This window comes from Apteryx mantelli, chromosome 1 (assembly GCF_036417845.1).
Source record: "Apteryx mantelli isolate bAptMan1 chromosome 1, bAptMan1.hap1, whole genome shotgun sequence".
NCBI classification, from domain to species: domain Eukaryota; kingdom Metazoa; phylum Chordata; class Aves; order Apterygiformes; family Apterygidae; genus Apteryx; species Apteryx mantelli.
In genome coordinates, this window is record NC_089978.1 from 35,380,476 (window position 1) to 35,404,878 (window position 24,403).

Here is a 24,403-nt window from a genome sequence, read left to right on the forward strand (position 1 = left end):
AATTAGATGAGTGTTAAGACCCAAGTGATATAAGTAGTCAAAGCTCTTATTCTGCATAGGACTTTAGACCTTAAGTCTGCAGTAAGGTCAGTGTAGGTCTTCAGATCTTCAACAATTACCTGCTGGAGTCAGCAGTGGCTCTTTCTGCCTCTCAGTTTTCAAGGCTGGGGACCCTGTTAGACCCTGTTATAGGACCCTGTTAAACCCAATCTAGGTCATAGAAACCTTGGCTGACACAAGCAAGACATGCATTTTGTACCCCAAAATATGAAATGCTTGTACACTCCCTCATCTAGAGGTAGCTTGTGAGTGCCAAGTGTAGCAGGGCGCCAACTGTAAATCCCCAAGTTACATCATTCTCAGTGGAACACATAGCAGACATTCATGTTTCTGCATTTTACACATACTCATTGGACTTCAAGTATATATGTTTTTAAGTAAAAGTTTTTAAGAAATGCAAGAGAGGACTCTGCTTGGAGAACAGATGCAAAACAAAGAGCCATATATCTAAGAACCCACAGAAAGCCTCTGTGTGTATCTGCAACATGGACTGATTTCTGTAGTCAGGCACTGTCCCCGCTTATCATGTTACTCAGTGGTGCTGGCAACAGTCTCAATATTTTCCCATGAAAGCTCTTAGCAACTTCAGCCCCAAATTCACCCCTGTACTTTGGTCCACAATTGCTGCATCTATACTCATAAATTAAAGAGTGTTAGTGACTTTGTTACGTTTGAGGTCAGCAGGACTGAAACTGCCTGCCTCCATTGCTAGCAAACTGTTTTACTCCCTAAAATGGGGCAGGTGCATCCAAAATGGGAGTTATTCACAGTTAATAATTACTGGACAGCATCCAGGAGTTATCTGTGCATGTGTTAAAGTGCTATTTGGAACAGGTCAAAACTATGCCAGCGACTGTTCTGACAATATAGATAGATGGCTGAGTTCCTGTGTTAAGAGTATTGCCTAGTGCTATTAACCATACCAGGCATTGTTATTAGCAAAGTGAAAGGTATTGTTCCCAACTGTGTAATGGGAAACAGCGTTACAGAGAAACACAAAATACCCTCATAAGAACATTCCAGTTACTATACTATACAAACTATACTTCTCAACTATTTTCTTCTCTTCAGCCTGATGTTTCGAGGGGAGCCTGAGGCTTCCCCATGCTGGTAAGAGCTCAGGTTAGCACCTTACTCATCAAGAGGAGGGTGCCATCATCTTGATTTGTCTAAATTTTGGGTCTCTTCTGTCTAACTATTTGTGAAGGATATCAGTTTGCTGATGTATGCAAATTAATTTTGGTTCTTCAGCTCTTGCTGAAGCTTCTTTCTGAAGCTGGAGCTTCTTTCCTTAATACCAGTTATTTTAGGGGAACGCATTTTATTGGCTTCTCTGATTAGTCCTTGAAATTTTGTGTGAGTGAGACATTGCACCAACTGTCTGCATGTGGAACACCTATGAAACACTTTGATATGCTTATTTCCTTCTGGAGATGATGCTTGCCTCTCTAAGATGTTAACTGAACTGTCATCTCTCTGACTTCCCTCTTTCCAAGCAACGTAACTTACATTATGCTGTGCATTGTTATGACTTTAGGATAAATATTATGAAAAGTACCATCCAGACAACATTTTGATAGTCTGGCAACTGAAGGTGCATTGCTGGGTTTCCATAGAGATGATACGCAATGTATTAACATGTATGACTGACTTGACAGTGTCCGTCCTCAGTCAGATTCAGAAATCTGAACCCCTTTCTTGCAAAAGGAACACTGTAAAAATATTATTTGGTGTGGTGTAGTAGGATGTCTAAGTATGTTCAAAGGTAGCACACAGTCTTGCTGAGAAACTTGATTTGTTTCCACTCTTGCAATCATAGCTTCTAGTACTGAAACTGAGTTAGCTTTTTCACATATCAGTGAGCTGATCTGGGGAAGCAATGTCTTAACCCTCCGCCCCCTTCTTGTGCCAGTAATGAGAATTTCCACATTTCCCACGTCATGCTTTCGTCATCCATATGGTATTAGGACATTCAGCTGTACCCCAAGTTGCCAAATCACAGAATCACAGAATAGTTGGGGTTGGAGGGACTTCTAGAGATCATCTGGTCCACCCCCCTGGCTCAGGTAGGGTCATCTAAAACAGGTTACTCAGGATCATGTCCAGTCAAGTTTTGAATATCTCCAAGGATGGAGACTCCACAATCCCTTTGGGCAATCTGTTTCAATGTTCAATCGCCCTCACAGTGAAGAAGTGTTTTCTTATGTTCAGATGGAATTGTCTGTGTTTCAGTTTGTGCCCATTGCCTCGCATCCTGTCACTGTTCACCACTGAAAAGAGTCTGGCCCCACCCTCGTTACACCCTCCCATCAGATATTTGTACACATTGATAAGATCCCCCCTCAGTCTTCTCTCTCCAGGCTGAACAGGCCCAGCTCTCTCAGCCTTTCCTCATAAGAGAGATGCTCCAGTCCCCTAATCATCTTTGTGGCCTTTTACTGGACTTGCTCCAGTAAATCCATGTCTCTCTCATACTGGGGAGCTCAGCACTGGACCCAACACTCCAGGAGTGTCCTCACCGGTGCTGAGAAGAGAGGAAGGATCACCTCCCTCAACCTGCTGGCAATGCTCTTCCCAGTGCAGCCCAGGATGCCATTGGCCGCCTTTGCCACAGGGCACGTTGCTGGCTCATGTTTAACTTGTTGTCTGCCAGGACCCCCAGACCTTCTCTGCAAAGCTGCTCTCCAGCTGGTCAGCCCCCTGCATGAGTTTATTCTTCTCCAAGTGCAGGACTTGGCATTTCCCTTTTTTGAACTTCATGAGGTTCCTCTCAGCCCACTTCTCCAGCCTGTTGAGGTCCCTTGGAATGGCAGTGCAACCACCTGGTGTATCACCCCCTCCTCCCAGTTTTTTATCTGAGAACTTGCTGAGGGTGCAAAATACTTCTTTGTAGAGCAACGGACTTCTCAAATATATTCCAAGATTTCTGTAAAAATATTTAGTCTTTCTGGTGTAGAAATAAATTGTTCTTTTTGGCATAGCTGAAGAAATATGAAATCTTAAATGTTAAAATGTTAAATCTTAAAGTTTCTGAAATTACTCTGTTTAATATCACCACTCATCCACTGATTTTTTTTCATGGAGAAATTCTGTATTCTTAAAGCTGGGCTAAGAAGAGACCATTAGTTCATTTAACCTGGCACTCTGTATAGCAGGGTATCTTATGTTTCATTTGGTTCTTTCTGTATTGTGTGTTGACTGAGATCTATATTAATTCCCCCTGTAATGAAGAAAAGGAGGAATGAACTGGGAATATTAAGACTCTAAAAGCTTGACTTTGCACAGCCTGAGCATAGTCAGTGATCTACACTTTAAAGCAGTAATGTATTTTTGTGTTCTGTACAGTAACACTGAAGAACTTGTGTTCTTTTTTTTTCACCCCCCCCCCCCCCAATACACCCACTGACCAGCAGGACGTTTTCCAAAAATGCATCTACTCTCGATTTGAGGACATGGAGTGAAAGACAAAACCATGCTTTATAGTCTGTTTCAGCAGTTAGTCATCATCATCATTTGGCAGCCTAGGGTTTTTCCCCAAGGTTAAGATGCCTTTAGTATTGGCCTCTTCTCCCCATAGAGCTCACTGGTTGCTCTGTAAGCAAAGTAAATCTTTTTGTGTTGAATCCCTTTTGAAGCACTCTTTGTGCTCTCACTTCAGTACTTTCATGCTTTCTTTAAACTGGCAGTGAACTACTGTATCCAAATCTGTGTACAGAAATAAAATTGCCTCTTTCCTTCAACTCGGTTCCATTGAATGAGCAAAGAGTTGAATAGATATGCCTGGGTCTGCAGGTTAGGAAACTCAGATTCGTGATCACTGCACCAAAACTCTTGTTTTTAGCATTTGTTTAAGTGTTACTCTTATGACTTTGTTTAACTGTACTTGCTTGGAACTGTGAATGAACTGATGCCACTTTGAAAATCTGGTTTATAAGGGATATGATTAGAAAAATAAAGTTGTCCTTGCCTGAATAAGAAATGACAATGTTGTGCAATTCCATTTCAACTAAAGACAAGAGAATTTTTCTCAATGCTACAAAATGCTTCAAAGTTTTGTTACTTAAGTAATCCATTGTAAGCATGTATTATATTAACCATGAAGGAAAATGCTTTAAAACAATCTTTTAAATTACTTATCTGAGATTTATGGATCTGATAGAAAGATTTGCAAAAATTCATTGAAGTATTGCATTCTGATGAAGTCCAGTGGTGTGTGAATCTGTTTTAGGAGCTTGACAATGAGGAAAGAAAGCATAGCCACTACAGACCCCACACATGGAAATGACAATAATTGTTTACCTAAAAATCCTCCCAACAAATGCCTTATCCACGATGTAGCTTCTGTTTCAGCTGTCCCATTTCATTCTGTCTGTCTCCTTAACTTTTTGTTCCACCTGTGATGTTTTTCAGTAGATGCATGATAAAATGTCTAGGCTAGATTCCAAGGATGGAATGAAAAGCTGTATTTTTTTTTTTTTATGAAAGCACTAACAATTCTATTTGGATTGGATTTCTTTGTAGCAAAACCAATGAATTATTGAACAGATCAGACTTGGGTTTGCCAAAGAGTGATTCCTGTCAGATTGTGAATCGTGGCCCAGAATCTACAGCATGGGTAAGTAAAACCATGGAATGTGAAATATTTTCTGTTAATTTTCCAGGTACTGTCAATAGTGTAATATTAGAGTATTCTAATTGAGCTTAATTGCCCAGACATAATTCAGTGAGTACCAAGGAGTCTTTTCGCGTGAATGAGATTGCGTACATCATCTGTGATACACTGGCAGAGTATCCTACATAGTAGGGGACAGCCTTTATTACTCGCTGATCTCTCTCTCATAACTAAGAGGCAGATTTATATTCTAAGTTCAGATCAGAATCTTAAATGTGTCTGTACCCATCAGCTGGTGGCACGCTTTTATGAAATCTCAGCTGGCTCATGTCAGTGGATGTTGTACTGCATTGAAAATCTAGTCAGAAGAGAAGCTTATTTTTCAGTGTGTCATAAAAGTGATTCCATAGGCTGCATGGGGACTTTGTCCCTGTTTGAATGAGCCTAGTAAGTATCAATGTAATTAGGAAAGATGTAAAGTATTGCTTAAATTCTAATTATTCTAATTGTTTCAAAAAGGCTTTTTCATATATGGTTAGTCTCTTTGTGTCTAAACCAAGCTTTCCCACTGATGGAAAAACTTGCAGTGAGGCATATTAACCCTGAGATAGAAATTTTCTCCTTTGGGGGGGCTTCCAAGTGGGGGGAAACCTGCAGCAGACAGCTATGTGGACAGAAATTATTGTTACAGACAATAGTCCTGGATCAGCAGAAACTTGGAAATATCTAACCTGGGCAGCCCTCTGTTGTATGGAGCCTTGAAGATCAACTGTTGAGAAAGGGAGTAAAAGATTCTCCTGCATATTTCTCGGGAGCCATGGAAATGTGCCAGATTTTTTCCCATTTATAGAAATTATCACAACAATATATGAGGGCTCTGTCTTGCTGTAGTATCTCTTCCTGTGTCTCAGCTGTATGAAAGGAGGTAATACTGAAAGTAGATTCCTTTCCCCTTTCGATTCTTCAGGTCATATTGTATCTTTGAAAAAGATAAAGAAATCTTAGTGTAATGTAGACAGATTTACAGCTTGAGGCAACCAAATTTTGCCCAGCAACACTGGCCCACTGAAGTAAGAGAGCAGCTTTCAGGCTGTCTTTTGTAGTCCTGAGGACACTAGCAATATGCAATACTATGGGAAGGGAGAAAAAATGTCTTGAAATTACTTCTGCCTCCCTCTGAAGCACCCTGCACTCTGATCAGTGGGGAGCTGGTCCTTTGTTTGTAGCAGACCCTGCTCCTCAGCCTTTCTTAGGACATTGAGCATTGAATTGAGAAGATAAGTGAGCACATGTCCCCAGGACTGACTCAGATTTCAGGATTTTAGTGCTGTGTCTGCATATCTGTGCAGAAGTGGGTGGATACCTAAAAGAACACTGGATTCTTTTAGTCATGCAAGTCCTGCTTTTAGTCATTGCCATCACTTCATCCACTTAATTGTGCCATTCTTATTACAGTTTTTGAGGGTTTTCTTAATAAATTATGCCAAATCACACACCATAGTTCATCTTTGGCTTAACCAGTATCCAAGCAGATAAAATACATAGTTTATCTGTAATGTTCTTTATTAATACCAGCTAACATTATGTGTGCCTATTGCGTGACAACATTTGTATACCTTAGTGATTCAGTTTATCACTTGCAGCAATGCAGTTAGCAAAATGTCTTTCCAACCAATTTGGATGAAGCACAATCTGTAGCCATACTCACAGCCTCTGTGCTCTGTGAAAGGGCATCTAACCCTTGGATGAAGCACATAACCAATGATTTGTCACCCAGATAGAACTGGCATAATAACAAATCACTTAACTGTGGGGAAACTCATACTCTAATTTTGATGTGATCTTGGACTTTTCCCTTGTTTGGAGTAACTAAAACATTCAGGACAAATTTATCTGAAATTCTGAAGTATGATAAACCTAAGAAGTGCCTGATATTCATGTTGTTTTGCGGGTTTTTTTGTTTGTTTGTTTGTTTTTTAATGTTCTAAAGCAAGTTCTGGACACTGTCATGTTGATTGAATTTTTTTCACACCCATCGTTTCTTTGATACTGATACTTATTTAGTACACCTAGTTCAAATATCATTGTCAATTATTACTCAAATGCATGTGGAAAAATTTGCCTTCTTTTGAATAACTTCATGTCATTGGTGACTTTTTTTGGCCTACTTATTTAATCAAGTTCATAATTAATTTTAATTCTGTCTTTCAAAGTGTTAACAATCCTGTCTAGATTTTTGTCTTCCAACTTGATTAACATACACTCCACACGATCCTCCAAGCCATTACTGAGAGTAATGAATAATATTGGACCCAGAATGAGTCTCCCTGGACACATGTAACAACTCCTCCCAGCTCAAAATTGAGCTATTAATAATCGCTTTCTCTGTTCAGCCCTTTTAGCAGATTATGTGCCTGTCGTTTTAATGGTGTCGTTCTGAACCACATATATCAAGTTTGAAGAACATTGTGTAGACCTGCATCAAATCCCTCACTAAAGTCAAACTATGAGCTAGACCTGCACACTTTTCGTATTAAATCACACTGGTTTATTATTTAGTGTGCTACACATAGGCTCTGACCCTGCTCAAAGACTTTACAGTAAAAGGGCCTAAGGACTTAATGCAAGACTAGAACTTCGCACATAGCTGCAACTTATGAAAGACCTGGGCTAGTTATCGTAAGGAACTCCTACACAGTCAAATATCTTATTTGTGATGTCCAGTTCAGACTTTCACTTCTCTTAGTTGCCCCTCAAATAACAGCAGGCAGGATCTCTTGGCTTTTGTTGCTCTTCCTCCACACATCCCTTTTCAGTACTTCCATGGAAATACTCCTGGGTTACCCTCTTTTATCAGGCCTTCCTTCTCCTTTGTTATCCTGGTAATACTTCCAGACCTTTTCTTCTTCCCAAAATACCCCATATCACTATCATATATGCCTATAGCATTTTCTGATTGTTTAGGGTGTTTTTATGCTTATCACTGGGATAAGCAATAGCATGTGCTGTGGCTGGTTTGTTGTGATGTGCAGATGGACTTTTAGCCAAGTTGAATGAATGAAAAATTTTTTGAATGCTTCTAGCTTATATTAGTGTGAAGACTTGAATTTTCTTAAGTGACCAGAATCCTTCAACCATTTCTGTTGTGTTAATTACTTGTATAATGATTTGGGAATGAGGTTTGGGATTTTGGTGCTGTCCCCTCTCCCTGTCAATATGTTTTATATTCTCTGCTGAACAACAGACTAGAAGCCATACTTACAAGCAAGCTCTTCGAGAGGATGAAAACAGAAGATTAGAGGAAATGAAGCAAGAACAACAGAGGAAGGTAATTATACATCAACAGTTTGCATATTGTATCATTTTTGCATGCTGTGAAACCAATTAAATACATTGATTACTGTAGCCTACACACAGAGCTTCTCTTTAGGGAAAATGATTTGGTCACTGTTTTCAAATATTGTGAGAGAGATGCACCAAGTTGTAAGATTTGGATATAGATTGAATTATCTTCTGAGTTCATGGTTATTTGCATCTAGATGACAAGTTTCCACTCGTCTCCCCATTTGAACAATTGTGCAGAGCATTTTCTGAATCATGGTGCCCAATTTCATACTCTAAGGAAACCAATTTCCTCTCTTTCAGGCAGAAGTAATCTTAGTGAGATATTCCTGATGATCTCAGACTCTGAATAAAGTCTCTTTTTAGAGAACCAAGGCCTGTGTGCCCTGCCTTCTGAAATGAGCGTGCGGAAGCATTCAGATTTGCTATTCAGTCTGCCTTTTTCTGTGTTTCCTTGCTAACCACATAAACCAAGAATTTTGAGTAGTCTAAAAAGCAGGTATGCCATAACTACAAGTGAGAAATCCATCTTCTGCATATGCAAGACACGTTGCCTGAAAATGCATCCTAACCACTACAGTCCCTCTAGCATTATTTTGGCTACTATAGGCACATGAAGTTAATCTACACAAGGCTACAACCTTGTGCTAAACTGGCTATCTCAGCTCCAGTTCTAACTGTGCAAGTATGAGTAGGGCAGCATTAACTGTAAATCACTCAAGAAACACATTGGCAAATACTAAGCCTCTTGTTATGCCTGTGCTGTTAGTAATATCCAAATTAAACTCATAGTAGTCGAATCTTAGGTAGCTCAGCAAATCCCATATAATGAGTTTCTAATAGAGCTGGACAGATGACTCTGTCCCCTCACAGATGTCTTTCATTAAATGCTGGGGATAATTGTGCTCTTTTCATAGTATTTTAGTAATTAGAATGCTAGAATCAAAAGGAAAAACAACCTAGGGAGAGTCTTAACTGCTTTCCTATTGGATGTATACTTACTCCCAGGAACCATACACAAGAAAAATTCTTGAAAGTTAGTCATGGGGGGCACACGGCCTGCAAGTGTTGTATTGTGCATGTATTCTATCATAGACAAAATAAATACAAATGCAAATTGGCATGCCTGCGCTCTGTGAGTTAGGCTTAAGAGACTTGTGTAGAGCTTAGACTCTTCACTGGTTAACACAGGTTAAGAAGAAGGTGCTGACTGGTTCCAAGGCTATTCTTTCTTAGTGTGCCTTTCCAGAGTGCTCCTTGCCTTCGTATTTGCTGTTACCTATTGCACAGAGTAATGTACTACTTACAAACCCACTGTAAATAATACGTATTTTAAAGGCCCAATGATTGTCCCTCGGATTTATGTTGGCTCATTTCTATTTCAAACTAATATGTATTAAAGTAATTGTAAATTCTGTCTTGTGTGCACCTTCTAGTACAGTGCTGCTATAAAACGTATAGGTATTGTCAGTTGCATTTTTTTAGAGCAGGTTTTAGTATGTATTGCTTGATTTAAAAATTTTCAGTACACTTTAAACACTGCATCATATACACGCAATATATTTCAGAACATTGCTCTAGGAGAGGACTCAGCATATTGGAAAGTCAGATACTGGATTTTAATTTTCAGGTTGAATAGTTATTTAAAACAGTGAAAATTAAGGTTGGCTTTTTTATTTCTTAATCCTGTTTCTTCTTTTAGGGCTAGACAAATATTGATACACAACACATTTGCAGTTATTGATCTTTTTTTGCATACATTTATTGCATAGTTTTTATTTAATGTTCCACTTAAACTGATTTTTTTTTTAACTTTTGTAGTTCCATTCAGTTATTGAAGCTTTTATCTAACTGCATCATTTATTTTACTTCCTATTCCTACTGCTACTCAGTTGCTATGGAAAATGTGAAGGATGGGTCTGTTCTTATCCCTTTCCCCTCCCCCTGCGAGCCAAATTCTCTTTGCAGAAAAATCTGCATCTTCAATTCTTGGGTGCATTGCAGGGAGTTGGAGACAAACAAACAAGTACACATGCATAGCACAGTCATAAGCTGTGTTTCCTTAGCAGTCCAGCCTGAAAATGAATAGGCAAATCCTCTTCTTGAGAGAAGTCCCTTTGAAACTATTTATATACCTTAATATTATGTAATATAAGGTTTGTAGGCTCCAGTCCTAAAATTTTTAGCTTTACAGGAGAAAATCCACAGATACAGCAAGATCACTGTACATGGAGTATAAGTGTGATTATTTTGTTATGGGCTCTAAACTGGAAAAATACTTTTGGAAGAGGTTTCCTGTCAGACAGAAATTTGGGGAAGTGGATGAAAGAGGGAAAGATACAGTAGATGCGCTTCCCAAAAGGCTCCACAGAGGCAGGAGGCAAAGGGCACATCTCCTTCGCATCTTCAGGGGTCACGTTGGGCTGTGTTGTCTCCTGTGAAGGAACTTCAGCCGTCTTCGCCGTCCTACCTGCAGGGATATTCAGACCTGGGGATTGGAGCAGGAGGAAGCTGAAGGTCTCAAGCTGAAGGCTTTGCTCATTTCTCCGTCGTACTGCATGGCAAACTGGAGCTCAGGGTGCTGAGGGCATGAAGGAGCAGTGTCTGGAAGCTAGGGGCTCAGCTAGAAGAACAAACCTTGCATGTGGACTGGTGTCTGGCATATCCCTTTACATGTACAAATGCAGCTGTCCGGGTTCTTTTACTTCCTACTTTTTGGGCACAAATATATCTCATCTAGTGCAACCCTGAACAGAAAACTGAGCTCAGTTTTTAACATAGGGCTGTCATGTAAATAAAATGCTGTTGAGGGAAGTTTTTGGAAATGGCATGTTGTTCTGGTTGAAGTTAACACCATGTGGAATTAATTGGGTTTTCAACATAGGCACGTTAATTAAAAAAGTTTACTTTTTGATTTTTATCATTCCCAGGCTGAGTTAATGGAATTTAAGCAAAAGCAGGAAGAGGAAACCCGAACAAGAGCACGCCAAAATGAACAGAGGAGGTATGATACAAAAAAATGAGAATGCACTTTAATTGAATTCTTATCTAGAAAGGGTCTCAAAATTGCAGCCATTCATGTGTTAGAAAACTACTGCAATGAGGATCCCTGACCTAGCCTCTGTTTTAACTTTGCCTTCAGATGAGCCACTAATATCCAGCATTACAACTGCTCACAGTATGCAATATGACATAGAGTGCCTTTTTCACTTTATTTATTCCATCAACATTAAGCTGAACCATTGAAAGCTAGCTGAATACATACATACATATATATGTACACAAACATATTTTATAATGGGCTCAAGCGTATTTTATAATGGGCTCAAGCATATTTTGTAATGGGCTACTTTGTCCATGCAATTTTTTGCATTGGCACTGAAGCTAACAGGCAGAGCTAAATATGAGTTTAGATATTTATACAGATAGAAACTGCAGTGCGGCAAGGCCTTCTGTAGTTGCAGTGTTTCATATCCCAGGCTGCGCCCCACTGTTGGGCCATATCCGTGTTGTGTGGTTTTAATCTTACAGTTCTGTCACCAACTGACTTTCTGTTCTCTTGAAGCATAGCTTTATTGTCAGCTTTATTTTCAGCAGGTAAAAAGAAACACCTCTCAGTCTCAATAATAAAAGCCCCATCATTTGTGTGTGTGTGGGGGGGGGGGGGTTGTTTTATCATCAAGGAATTTAAAAAAAGAAGCAATTCTTTGGGCAATCACTCTCCATACTGTTTTCATTTCTTTTTTTCTGTTTTGTTTTTGGTTTTTTTTACAGCAAAGATATTGAGATATTTAGCCATAGAAATTAATGAAATATTTTAGACTGAGTCCATCTCTGTGTCCCTAGATAGAAATAATCTAGGATCTTGCGTTTTACATCGTTTTTATGAAAAGTATTGTAAAACATGACTGTCATTTCTAAGCATGTGTGTCAGTCCTAGGCATTAATAAGGGGGAAAAAGATGCAGCTTTCAGCCAATTTGAAAATATTCAAAACAGACTGAGGGAAAGTGTATTTGTATGTGTTCCAGATTGATAAAGCGGTATAAGAAAATGCCAGAGGTGCTTTCTGAACTGGAGAGTAGGGAAAGTTGACAGCTGCACAACTTGTCCCTATTAGTAACAAACTTAAGTGGCTTTTTCATTGACATTAGGAAATCAGTGCTTCTAGAAACTCTCCTTGTGTACTGAGGGTTGAAAGACTACTTAAGGTGAATTGTCTAAAAAGCTAAACTCACTGGGAATGCAGGTGCTATGCGCGTAGACTTTCTGCTGAGGGTTTCAGTGCATTTCTCACAGCAGCCACAGGATGCTTTTTAATCATAAAAGATTGATCACAGGGTAGGAATAAACCTGGTGAACTGAAAATGAAACCCACCCTGTCTTATGCCAGTCTCTGGTTATTCAACACAGGCTTGAAAGACAGAAAGGTGTATGTTTAACTGAGAATAGAGAAAGCTACTCACAGAATGTTAAATCTCCAAAGTTTGTGAACTCCTCAGCTACCTTTTCATTGTTTTTAAGGATAAATAATGCTTTTCTGGACCGACTACAGAACAAAACACAAGCTAATAGCATCTACCACCCTGAATATGCTGGGAGTCAGGACTGCTTCAGTAACAGCTGCTGGGTAAGTTTCTGGATCCAAAACATGAAAACAATAGGATTGTTTAAAAGTTAATTTTTTCCCTGGATACTATTATGTGGTTGTGTGCATTTAGTCTGCATGGTAGAACTTACAGTCCTGGCTGACTGCCTACAATAGCTTTTAAAAAGAAATCCTGCCTTTAAATGTAAGCTCTTCATATATGGGCGGAGGGAGTAACAGCTGCCCTTGCAGCAGAAGCATATTACTTTCCATGCAAGGTACTGTATCCAAGGTCTTTTGTTAAGTTTGGAACAAGGATCATAAAGTTTTAAGGGATTTTTGGAAATTTTTTAAATGAAAGATGCTTGGAAATGCTATAAACATTTTAATAAGATACTGAAAGCAAATGAGAGAAAAAAACATGAAAGATACAGCTGTTCATTTTTTCCCATATAAAGTTGTGACAAGGAAGACCCAACTGCATCCATTTAAAATATATAATACTTGCAAGGTTTCTTTGAAGAAAAGGTATCTTGACTCTAGCCTATTAAACATTCAGTCCTAGATACCAGATTTTTTCCACTGTTTTAATGAGGCATAAATGTGATTGTTGTTATTTAGAATTGCACTCTTCAGTGATCCAAAAATATTTTGTAGCATTCCCACTGTGGAAATTTCCATTAGGGTGAAACTGCATTGCTAAGAGGACAGTAGTGCAGAAATGGAAGCCTTAAAAAGACTGAAAAGCAAAGGGATGCGAGTCTAAGAGAACATAGAGAATGTGTCAATGTAGAGAAGAATGTTTAGTTGGAAACCAGAAAGACTTTTGAGTTGGAGTGGTTGGATTGTTATGGCCCCTTGAGGCCCCATCCTGAAGCTGTATAAATCTGCTTAATTATATGTAAAGGTAACCATGTGTAATTCACGCTTTGGTAGACATTCACAGGAGTGTGGATTTGTATCTTGGCAGACAAATGACAGGGAACTTGGGCTCAAGCTCCTACTAAGTCCTGAACATAAAAGGCATGGCAGAAAAGCAGGTATTTTTACTGCTAGAGTTTTCCAGGAACTGGAACTGGATAAAGATTCTCTTAATCACTACAAACTTCAGGCAAGTTCTCCTGACCTGCCAGCTCAATGTCCCGTGGGGTCTGGTGGTAGCCACTGGGTGAACCAGTTGGCAAGGGACTTTACCAGAAGGGCCTGCACTATTGCATGCCAGGGTATCCAGGAATTACTGGAAGCCAAGCTAGTGATATCCAGGCTAGTAAAGGAGTGAGTTAGAGTGCTCTGTGTGGCTGTCACGCTGTCATGCTATGAAGGTTTGATAGCAATGACTGAGACAGTAATATAATAATAATAAAAAAGATGTTTATTTCCTCACACAAGTTCTTGGATTAGTAACATCCATTAAAATAATGCGATTACTAATTTAGGAAGGATAACACAAAACCATCAGTTACTAATTTAGAAAGGATAACCTGAAACCATCGATTACTGCGTTATTAATTGGAAGGACTGCTTATCCCTACTTGAAAGCTTTCTTGTTCACTCTCTAGTGAGAGGACTCTCAACCTCGAGGAGTTACCTTAACCCAGCGTCCCAGGAAAAGGGGAGGGGGGGGATACTCACGGTCCAGCCGGAGAGGATGGTCAGGTCACGTTCCCGTCCCTGCTCCAACTCTCCTAGCTCCCAAGTCTCTTTTTATACGGTTGGGGCTCTGGGCAAACACTGCTTTTGCTGACTTTTGCGAGTTTCACAATCACAGGACTGTCTGTTTGTCTGCTTGGGGGGACCCTGCTAGCGAGGCAAGACCACGACACCTCCGTATTGCTTCTTCCCTCCCCGGGGGTCCGTGCAGATTCCAGGTGGCAGACTTCACTTCTGCAGTCTTGTTAATGCTGCCATTCCGCAGCCTTATACATATCAATCCTTGCGCATATCGGTTGGTAGACGACTTTAGTCCTGTTAAGTCCTCTGTTCAGCAGCTTTGCGCAGGTCAGCTCTTGTGCTATCAGTTCTTCTGCATATCAATTGACAAACTTCAGTCCTGTTAACTCTTCACTCGCCCATCAGTGGCGGACCTGAAAAGATGATGTGTCTGTAGACAGCAGTATTAGAAACTTCAGAAAGGATAGAGCCAACTGGTACCTAGTAAGGGGCAAAAGGTAAAGTCTGCTGGATGGGGCCTGGTGAACAAGACCAGCAAGGGCAGGCATTATTCTTTTATTTCGCTTTGTGTCCTTTATCCCAATCTGTAAACTATTTCCTGAGAAATCCAAAAAGTAGTCTATGACACAGCCAGGATCCCCAATATCCTAAACTCCAGCATCTCAACCAGAGTGTCCGCCATCATCACTGGAAACTTTGCTGTCATCTGCAGTGGGAGTGGGGCTTTGCCTTTAGTCAGGTGCCATATGTTCTCTTCCACAGGGCAGGTGTTCGTAGCACCAAATGCGTTTACTGGACCCAGACATGGTTTCAATAACAGACACCTCTATGATGTACACAACCAATCTATCTTTTTTTTTTTTTTTAATATAGTAAGAAGGCACCAAAACAATTGCAACAAAGCCCTCTGTGTAGGAGTAGTGATAAATTTCCCACTCTGGGTGTTTACTTAATGGTTCCCAAGGAACTTGCCTTCTGTTGTATAATGCTAGATTATCTGTTTTTCCTATATGCCATAAATTGAGATAAGGCACCTAAACAAAGCAGGGAAAGAATAAAGTATGAAAGAATACATCATCATTGAGAAGAATTGAAAATGAGTATTAGTAACAAGAGCAAGAAAGAAAAATATCTCGCAAAAGATAGGCTGGAGGCTGCAACCTCAGTGTCTTTGATTATATCCAAGTTCTTCCTGCGTTTTTAAACAAAAAGACTTGAACTCCAGGTGGGGCTTAGAATTCATGTAGTCTGCAGCATGGTTTTTAACATTGCAAAGGGGTTAACGGAAGCAGGTCAGACTATACACTAAGATTAAAAGGAATGAAATGGGTTCCCAAACTTAAGACCTGAAAGTACTTTTGAGCCTGCTCCTTCTGTGCAGTGACACCAAAAAGGAAATATTTGTTGCTGCTTGTTTTTTTTTCCTGTGATTGAACTCTTCATAATCACAATGACTTCAGACTTCCAGAACCTGAACATTGTGCTGTGCTATCCATACACCTGCTGTATTTTTGACTATTATTCCTATTAGCCTCATTTCCTAAGAAAATGAAGTTTTTACGATTGCACTGTCTGTCTGCCTTGAAGTAAGGTTTTTCAGCCTGCTGGCCAATCTTCAATGAATTTGAAACGGTGTACAAGTCCTAAAGATAATTAGGTTTCTATGTGCTTTGTGAAAAGCAGTGGCCGGGCAGAGGAGAGACACTGCAACGCAGTGCCCCGCTCTGTGGGAAGATGGGAAAGACAGAGCACCGTGTGTGCTGTCGGGCAGCTGCCATCTGGCCGATCAGCACAGGCACAGCTCCAGACCAGCTGCAGCTCGGCGATGTTTTCCTGCAGGCTAAGAGAGGAAAAGGGGGAGAAGAATATCATAAAGGACATGGGGGAGGGAGGTGAATTTATTGTGTAGGTTTGGGGAACAAGGAGAAGAGCAGTTCCGCTGCCCATCGTTTTGTCCCCTAATTGATAGGAAATGAGGTCTTACAAGTTCTGCCCTCCAGACATCTTGTGTTTTATTAGGAATATTTATATGCTGTAATTTTAAGAAGTATCTTCATGGAAGTAATCTTGTCCCCCTTTTTGGTTATAAATGCTAGGGCTCTCTCTGGGTGGTTATGTCATTTGCTTTTTTTAATGGGAAGATAAATTAATAAATTTCCACTTCTCTCTGTGAGCTACTGCACCCTTGAGATAGACATGAGTCTTATTATAGGCTACGTAGAAAATTTTGATGTCCCCTGTGCTGCCATTGTCCTTAACATAAGTGTAAACCATTTAGGATAGAAGGGGGAAAAAAAGAAAGTTTTCATTTCAACATCAAAGTTTGACCAATAGGATTTAATCCTTAGCTGCAGCCTGTAACTGAGACAATTTCTGTTCACTGTAGTGGCACAAATTATCAATTTTATTTAAATATAAAAACACTTCTATTTTTATGAAAGAATAATTTTAGAGTAGTTAAACAGTTAAACACTTTTATATTTGCTCCATCATGAGATTTGCCTATACTCCAGTACTGAGGGATTTGCAGAGGCCAAGTGTGAATGCATAGCAAGCTTGTAGCAGAGCCCTTGTTTTTTTTCATGTGGAAATTGAGCATTGTTAAGGACCCTTTTGTCTATTCTATTAATGGGGAAAGGTCATATGGCGAATAGCTAGAATTTATGTGTCGACTCTTCTTTAATGAAATACTAGTTTTCTTGTTGAAACTCTCTGAGCTATAATCAACCCGCAGTCTAGAAGGCAATATGACATATTACACCTTCCCGTTTCATGTCTCCATTACAGCATGTCATGCATAAGAATGAGGAATGCTCTTTCAGATGCTGACTCTGCTCTTTCAGATGATGCATAATTCTAGATATTTAGAGGGAGAAACAACTTATGGCCTGAATACACAGGTGCAGAGCAACAGGAAACCACATTCTTCTTTCCCGCATATAGAACAGTAACTCGGTGGATACTAGATAAAACTGTTTTAAATAAATATGGTTAGTGGATTAACACTTGGTTTAGTTTTTGTAGTTTGCTGCATTGGAGTGTTTCTCTGGAGTCTCAGTCAACACTGGATTTATATTATTTGCTTACAGTTTGATAGGAAATATGTCATGAATTTTAGTGTTGTACAACAAAGAAAAATCATAGCTCAAAATTATGAAGTCACAAGGCCAGCATGTATACCACAGTCTTTCATACACTATCAGACTTTAATGGAGACTTTAATGAGCTTTTGCATGTGTAGAGTTGCACTGAAAATGCTGGTTTCCCATCACAAAGAAAAAGCTTTTCATTTAACATGGGAGCATTGCAAATGGAATTTTTTTATAAAAAGCCTCCAGATTGCAATCCACCATGGTTATTTTTCTTTTAACAAAAAGCATGTTTTGCTAACTTAGCTTTAACCTGGTTAGTCTAGGTACAATCTATTTTGGAAAGATTATCAACTTTTTTCTTAAAGCTGTTTCTTTTTTTTATTGAGAGCAAAGTGCTAGTCTTTCCTGCCAGAATGATGAAGGAAAATAAAAACCACTCTGCGGAAGTATTAGCATTGATATAGGGACCAAAATTGGGGGGGGTCCTGACATGCTGTAGCTGACTTTAATAACTTACATCTGAAAAGCCAGTCAAACAGCATATGCAAATGTGTTCTGCCTGACTTGACTTTGAGCTCAATCATTCTTTCCTTTGAAAATCTCATCCTAAAAGAGAATAGCGGGAGCCTGGGGAGGAAGGGAAGAAACCTTTTGCTCCTTCAGTTTGTGTGAGATCAAGAAAGGATCGAGGCATCTGAAGGTATTTGCAACACTTCTGGATTGACTTTTCCAGCAAAACCAAGATACATTTGTCTTCTGAGTTCATACATCCTTCTATTCACATTCAGTTCAAATCAGAGAGATATTTATTACTGGAACTGGAATCTCGCAGAAGGGTTTAATTGTTATTTTAGGTGGACTTTCAAAAGGTAGCAAAGGGCACCAAGTAATTAAGAGACAAAATCCACCTAAGTGGATAGCCATAATTTCTTGTATAAATACATCATTGTAAATCTATTTGTACTGTACTAAGGCAGTCTTTGGTTTTTGTTTTTTGGGGTTTTTTTACATAGGGGTCAAACTATCTGGCATAAAGGATCAGTGTTGCCCAAAGGTAAGAATAATAAATTTGTTTTAGTTGCTTTTAATACCAGTGCTGGTGTTAATTTAACTTCATATTTGATATTTCGTTATGATAGCTTGTGTGGTTTTATCCTCAAGTATTATGAAAGGGGATCTTAAAATAAATAGTTTCCAACTCTGTCATTACATAGCCTCATAAATGCATACTAATTCTGTAGCTGGCCATTACCCAGTGGGTCCTGTTCATTTCTGGGTCTTTGAAGGCCAAATCACTACAGCTGTGTTCTCTCATAAAGAACAACTGCACAATGTGTGTTGCTATCAGAAGAAGAGCTGATGCCGTTGAAAGCATCTGCTCCAGGTGTGGTGATATTGATGCTAAAACCTCAGTACGGTCACATTCACTTTTTCACGGACTGTGACCGAAAAATCTGGGCAGCTGAGGAATGCAGCTGGCAATGTAGGATTTGTTTATGCAAACTTCCAGTGGTCATAAGTGAAAGAAAATGACTTTGTTCTGGGCTGCATTCTTCTGCCTATTTCCCATGAGAAAAAAGGGAGGCTATTCATATCAATAGAGTCTGTTGGTCAAACACCAGTACTGAGTGACAGAAATCAGGCCCTCTGTTTTCAAATGACCTTTTCATAAGCCTCACTGCACCCACACCCTTTTCTCAAATGGGTTCTAATTCCCAATTCTCATTTTAAAATTTCTGCAGAGCCTTTGCTTCTAGGCTCTTGGAATTTCGAAGCAAATGCAGGTCCTGACACACACTATTTTTGCCTTAGGAGATGGCTTTGACAGAACTCTTTTTTTAAAAGCTAGAATTTTATAAAGAGGAACTGGAAAAAAAAATCAAACTTAAAAACAGATCTTCCTTTCAGCCCTTCTCCCACAGATTCAGATACTCTCAATTTTTTATGCTTCTTTCTTCCTAGCTTTCTGTTGCAATAGTTGTTATTAGTGAATATTTTTGCAGAGGATTGTATTCTGAAGATGGGATCCAAATAATATTGTTGGCCTCTCATGAACTGTCATTTCAGTTTTAGGAGGAGTAAAATGTTGTTAAAAATTAACTTAAATTCACCCAACAGATGGCAATGAATAGACAAAGGCAGTTCCCCATGGGGGAAGAAACGACCATCTTGTGCAACACACAATACTGTTAGGTTTTGTAAACCTGGGACAGTAGAAGGAGCCTCAACTCACTGGATTTTTTGTTTGTTGTTTTTTGCAATATCTACAACATCAATGGTATGTTTACATATGAACTGTATAAGAGTTATGGATGGGTGTACTTTTTCTAAGCTTTGTTTTACTGTTGTTTTGAAAGCAGATTTCAGCTTGCTACATTAATATATTGTTCAAAGAGTTATTAATATGTCTGCAGATAATTAGAACATTTTGTGAATCAAATTTACAAGAAGATAGAAATCCTTTCATGAGTGCTTTACATAATTAAAAGCTAAAACCTGTCGTAAGAAAAGGGAGACTTTATTTTCCAGTGGACTTAATCCTAGAGCAGTGTGACTTTGATTTTTGTTTTGCTGCAAAAGATTATTTTTAATTCTGTTTTCTTTCTCTTGTTACAGGGTATTGGAGGAATATTCACTTTTATCCAGTCTTGGCCAAATGACCTTGTAAAAGCTTCGAGAAAGCTCTCTCTTATCATGACATTTATTTATTTATTTATTTTCCTTAGCCTGACTTCAACTTCACACCCACTTCATGAGCAATCTGCAGAGACTGGTTTCTGGCTGTCATTATTCACGTATATTTGAAGAAGCTGATTATGAAAGTCCTATTTAATTTTTAATAAGTGAATGTGTCATTTTTTTCATAAATTGTTTTGCCTCTTACAGAATGCAATTATCCCAGTTATTGGGATCTCAAAAAAAGAAGACATTAGTGCCTACAGAAGCTGCAGGAATATCAATGTATACATTTTGTTCTGTACCCAGGAAAAAACTTCTCAGAGACTTGAACTGAAGTAGCTGATGAGTGGGGGAGCAGGGGTGAGGGTTGTTTTTATTCATCTTGTTGTTTATTAATAGTTATATATAACAGCGAAGTCTCAAGAAGAAGCAAGTGTATATATTGTAGATAGAATCTTTCAAATGTTTTTAAAAAGGTACAACACCCATGAGAGAAATAAAACTAAATAAATTTCAGTGTTATTTCATCTTTCCCCCATCTTCTGTGATATGATAGACCAGTTTTTCCCTTTGCCTGTTTTACCTTTGTAACTTCTGTTACACAAGTGGGAAATGGTATTGCAAGCTTAGCTTTAGTTTCTTACTTTTCTTTTTCCCTGTAGTCTCATGGAATTGCATTTATATATCCCTGTTTCTGCAAAGAAGAACATGTTAATGCTTTCCAAGAGCCAGATGCACGACCTAAATGTCTAATGAAAAAGGAAGGTCTGCAGCACGTGGTACATAAACCATGCAGATAAAACAAATCTGCTGCATTTACAAGTATATTTTATGCAAAGTTAAAGGTTTCCTGAGCAGTTTTTCCAATCCACAGATGTGCCATGATATTTTTCCACCACCATTACAATAAGACAATTCCATAATGGATGACTTGAAGTTTTTTTTCTGAAGCATGGATGTTATGTTTGCTTTCCTCTCTGGGACTCTCTGCAATTGCCCTTAGTTATGTCCACCTGAGAGATTTACTCTAACCTCTTACAAGTTAGTAGCTAGCTGGTGTTGATTGGAAATACCGCAGGTTTGGTCAATGCTTTGTGTTTTACCCTTTTTTAAGCATCTGACACTGGGAAAATCCTCAGGAAAAATTGTGCATACCTGCAGAATGCCACTGTATTACCAATAGTGCTTCACTGTGCTATCTGAATGCTGCTTTGAAAATTAAATTCACATCTCCCTCCAAGACTTCCCTCACCAACCTTATTTTATAGCTGTCAGGGTCTGGACCTAGGTGTCTGCTGGGTGGGATATATGTACCTGTGAGCACATATATTTTAAAGGAAATGTCTTTGCTTTAATCAGGTCCTTGTGTTGTACTCTAATCAGACTAAGGCTTGCAGATGGTCTTTTTGAAGTAGTGAACCTGCAGCTTCTCCACACTTGGAGTACCATACCCCTAGGTCCTGCTGAGGAGGCTGAGTGGAAAGGGAAGTCACCATGGTCACTGACAAGTTAAAATTCAGTGTTATCATGTTTGCTGTGCTTCTATACCAAAGAAAAAAAAAAGAACTTTTTATTAACCTGCTGCTTTCACATTCAGGAACAGTGATGGCAAGTAACCTTGGGAAACCTCTTCCATTAAGCTTGTCTACTTTCTTTTGGCTGTCTTCAAAGATGAAACTTGATCACAATCTTCAAAGTGCTTTCCCTTATCCAGCATTTCAATCTCTTATTTGAAATGCTCTCCACAGCATTTAGCTATTTCAGACATTGACTATTCCAGCCTTTTTTAATGGCAAAGCATCTAAATTTTCCCTGTGCTATCTTTCTGAACAGAACAAACAACTCTATATGAGCAGTGGCCTGGGCAATGTCTTTGAGAGTCATGGCCTGCAATAGAGATGGTAAGAAGTTACATGCATCCATGAATTGATGTTACAAAGATATCTAGAAACAGCTTTTCTTACCCTGTTGGAAGGCTTCCAGTATCTCAGAATTACCCCCTTCCTCCACGTGCACCCTGCCAAGACCTTAAATAGTAACCTGAAAGTAAAGGGATAGTATGACATCATTTTAAAGGGGTTATAATGAAATGGACTGGCTATAGACTGGAAGACTGGCTTCATGTCAGTCAACAGTTAGGAACTAAAAGCTTTTGCTATCTACCTATTGCAGTGAAGCTTTGATGACAGTTTTTGAAAATAAATAGTTTTCCTCTGGCTATAAACTTGCACCACCAAAATTAATTATCTGTTATTTAGTGATATGAGAAAAGATTTTATTAATATATAAAGGTAACAGGTTAATTTTGGTCGTTTTGAAAATTGCCAGCATTGATGATCTTGGTAGTATTTCAGAAAGAAATCTTCCTAACAGGAATTGTATGGGATTTGGATTTAGGACAGGAACCACCTTTGCTTTATCCATGTTGATACAAATTCATTTCAACAGAACGGCTAAACCTCTACGATCAGCAATTTTGAATTCCAGTACAACCTGACAGCAAGATTCCTGTGTCTAGATTTTATGGGCTGTCTAAATCAGAAAATGCCTTCCTAGGAAGAAATGCAATATTCGTTTAAGGATTTACAGTGTTGTTGCATGAAGAAATGCAAATCCCTGTCTCCCGCCTTGGAGAATATCTCAACTATCAGGCTCTTTATGGTACTTCTCAGCACTTAGGCTCTGATGGCTCTTTACCCAGGCTGCTTTACACAAAAGAACGGAGTTCCCTGGGAAATGAGAAGGGGCATGTCTGTGTAGCCAGGTGCTGAGTGAAAGGGTGGTGGTGAATGTGTAAGACCTGGGTCTTCCTGCTCTGTCCATCCCACTTGCAGTGTCTGTCCTGAGGACTGTCTTCCATGGCTCACTCGTTTTTCTCCACCCACCTCCAGATATTTGTTTTCTCTAGTCCTGCTCCCAGAGAACATACTCTTTCTCACAGAAATCCTTTTCACTCCCTCTGCTATGCATTCCTCCTTTCTTTTCAGTCACACCACCTTTCTCATTAAATATCTCTATTTCACCAGCTGAATTGAATCAGATGCCTGTAATCTATAGATTCTTTTTGTCACTCTTGATCCAGTCATCAACGGACTGTCTCTCCACTACATCTTGTCCAAGAACTAATGGATGAAACATGATTGTCATTTGTTTCTTCAACTTACCTTTTTTGTTTTGCAGTCACTTCTCTCCTTTCTCAGAGATGTGTTTGCCTCACTCTCCTCTTGGTCCCCTGCTTACCCCATCCTTTCCCATCTCTTAAACTGTCCACAGCTATTTTCATCTCCTGCTTTCACTCATTTTTCTCGTTAATCCACATTTTCCACTTTCATCTCACAATTCAAGAAAGAGTTGTTGTGTTATTTTGCAGAAAGAAAAAGAAAATATTCTTGCCCCAATTCATTTTAACCACTAACAGCTCCTTTCTTTTTCATTTTGTAGCTTATTTACAGTAATTTTATATTTTTTAAGTCATTCTCGGTTTCTGTATCTGATATTCCACAGAAGTGTTTTTAATCAAAATCTCAAATGATTTCTTTTCCATTACACCTTGGAATTGTCCCTCTGTCTTCAACCTCCTTCCTTATTAGCAGCAGTCAGTCCCATTCCTCTCAAGCTCTGCCCATGGTGGCTCTCCTCTGCCTCCCTGGTTGCTCCCTCAGACAGTTCTGAGTAGGTCTGCAAGACCCTGGATGCCAGTTTCAGTGCAGCTGAGATCTGAGCTGCTCATTCCTTCCCTTGTCTGTGGAGGAGAACTCCCATAAGTGCCTCATATTACCTGGAATAAATGCTTTCTCTTGTCCTGGCCTTAAAGGACAGTCCCAGCAATCATGGGCACCCACATGGCAGATGCTGGCACTGTAGGTAGAGAGGAAGCGTTTGCTGCGACTGGGGCTTTGTAGTAATGCAGGCATGAAGTTCAGAGAAAATACACTTGAGTTTCTTGAGTCTCTCATTAAAGGCTTTCCAAATTTCAAATCATTTCAGGCATCTCATCTGAAGTCCCTCCAGTCTGCTGTCATTAGAAAAGTGTTTTTTTTTTTCTTGCCAACATCAATTCATTTTTTATTTCACATACAGCCTCTAATTCGTGTTCCTCACTGTTTGATCTTGGCACCTAGCTCTTTAATTAAAAGCAGGTAAGCCCAGATTCTCATGCAGTCTGGACCTCTCTCTAGAATCTGTCTTTTTCGCCTGCTCAGCTTGTGCCAACCACAACCTTACCACCAATTTCTCCTCCTTTCCCACCCAGTCCATGAACTCACTGAACTATATTTGGATGGAAAGCCCTACCAGAAATGTTCTTTTTGAAAGATAATTTCCATTCAGTATTTTATTTTAAACTCTCACGAGTTTCATT

At 39.3% G+C, this 24,403-nt stretch overlaps 1 protein-coding gene across 1 annotated transcript in view; it reads left to right on the forward strand.

The window, feature by feature from the left end:
- The window catches only part of EPSTI1 (epithelial stromal interaction 1), a 52,655-nt gene extending 32,189 nt beyond the window's left edge, over positions 1-20,466 (forward strand). The window contains exons 7-11 of the mRNA XM_013948311.2: positions 4,582-4,675; positions 7,917-8,000; positions 10,945-11,018; positions 12,538-12,643; positions 19,981-20,466. Coding sequence (XP_013803765.1) covers positions 4,582-4,675; positions 7,917-8,000; positions 10,945-11,018; positions 12,538-12,643; positions 19,981-20,169 — 547 coding nt within the window. The 3' untranslated portion in view covers positions 20,170-20,466. The remainder of the gene's footprint in view (positions 1-4,581; positions 4,676-7,916; positions 8,001-10,944; positions 11,019-12,537; positions 12,644-19,980) is intronic.
- Positions 20,467-24,403: the final 3,937 nt, after the last annotated feature.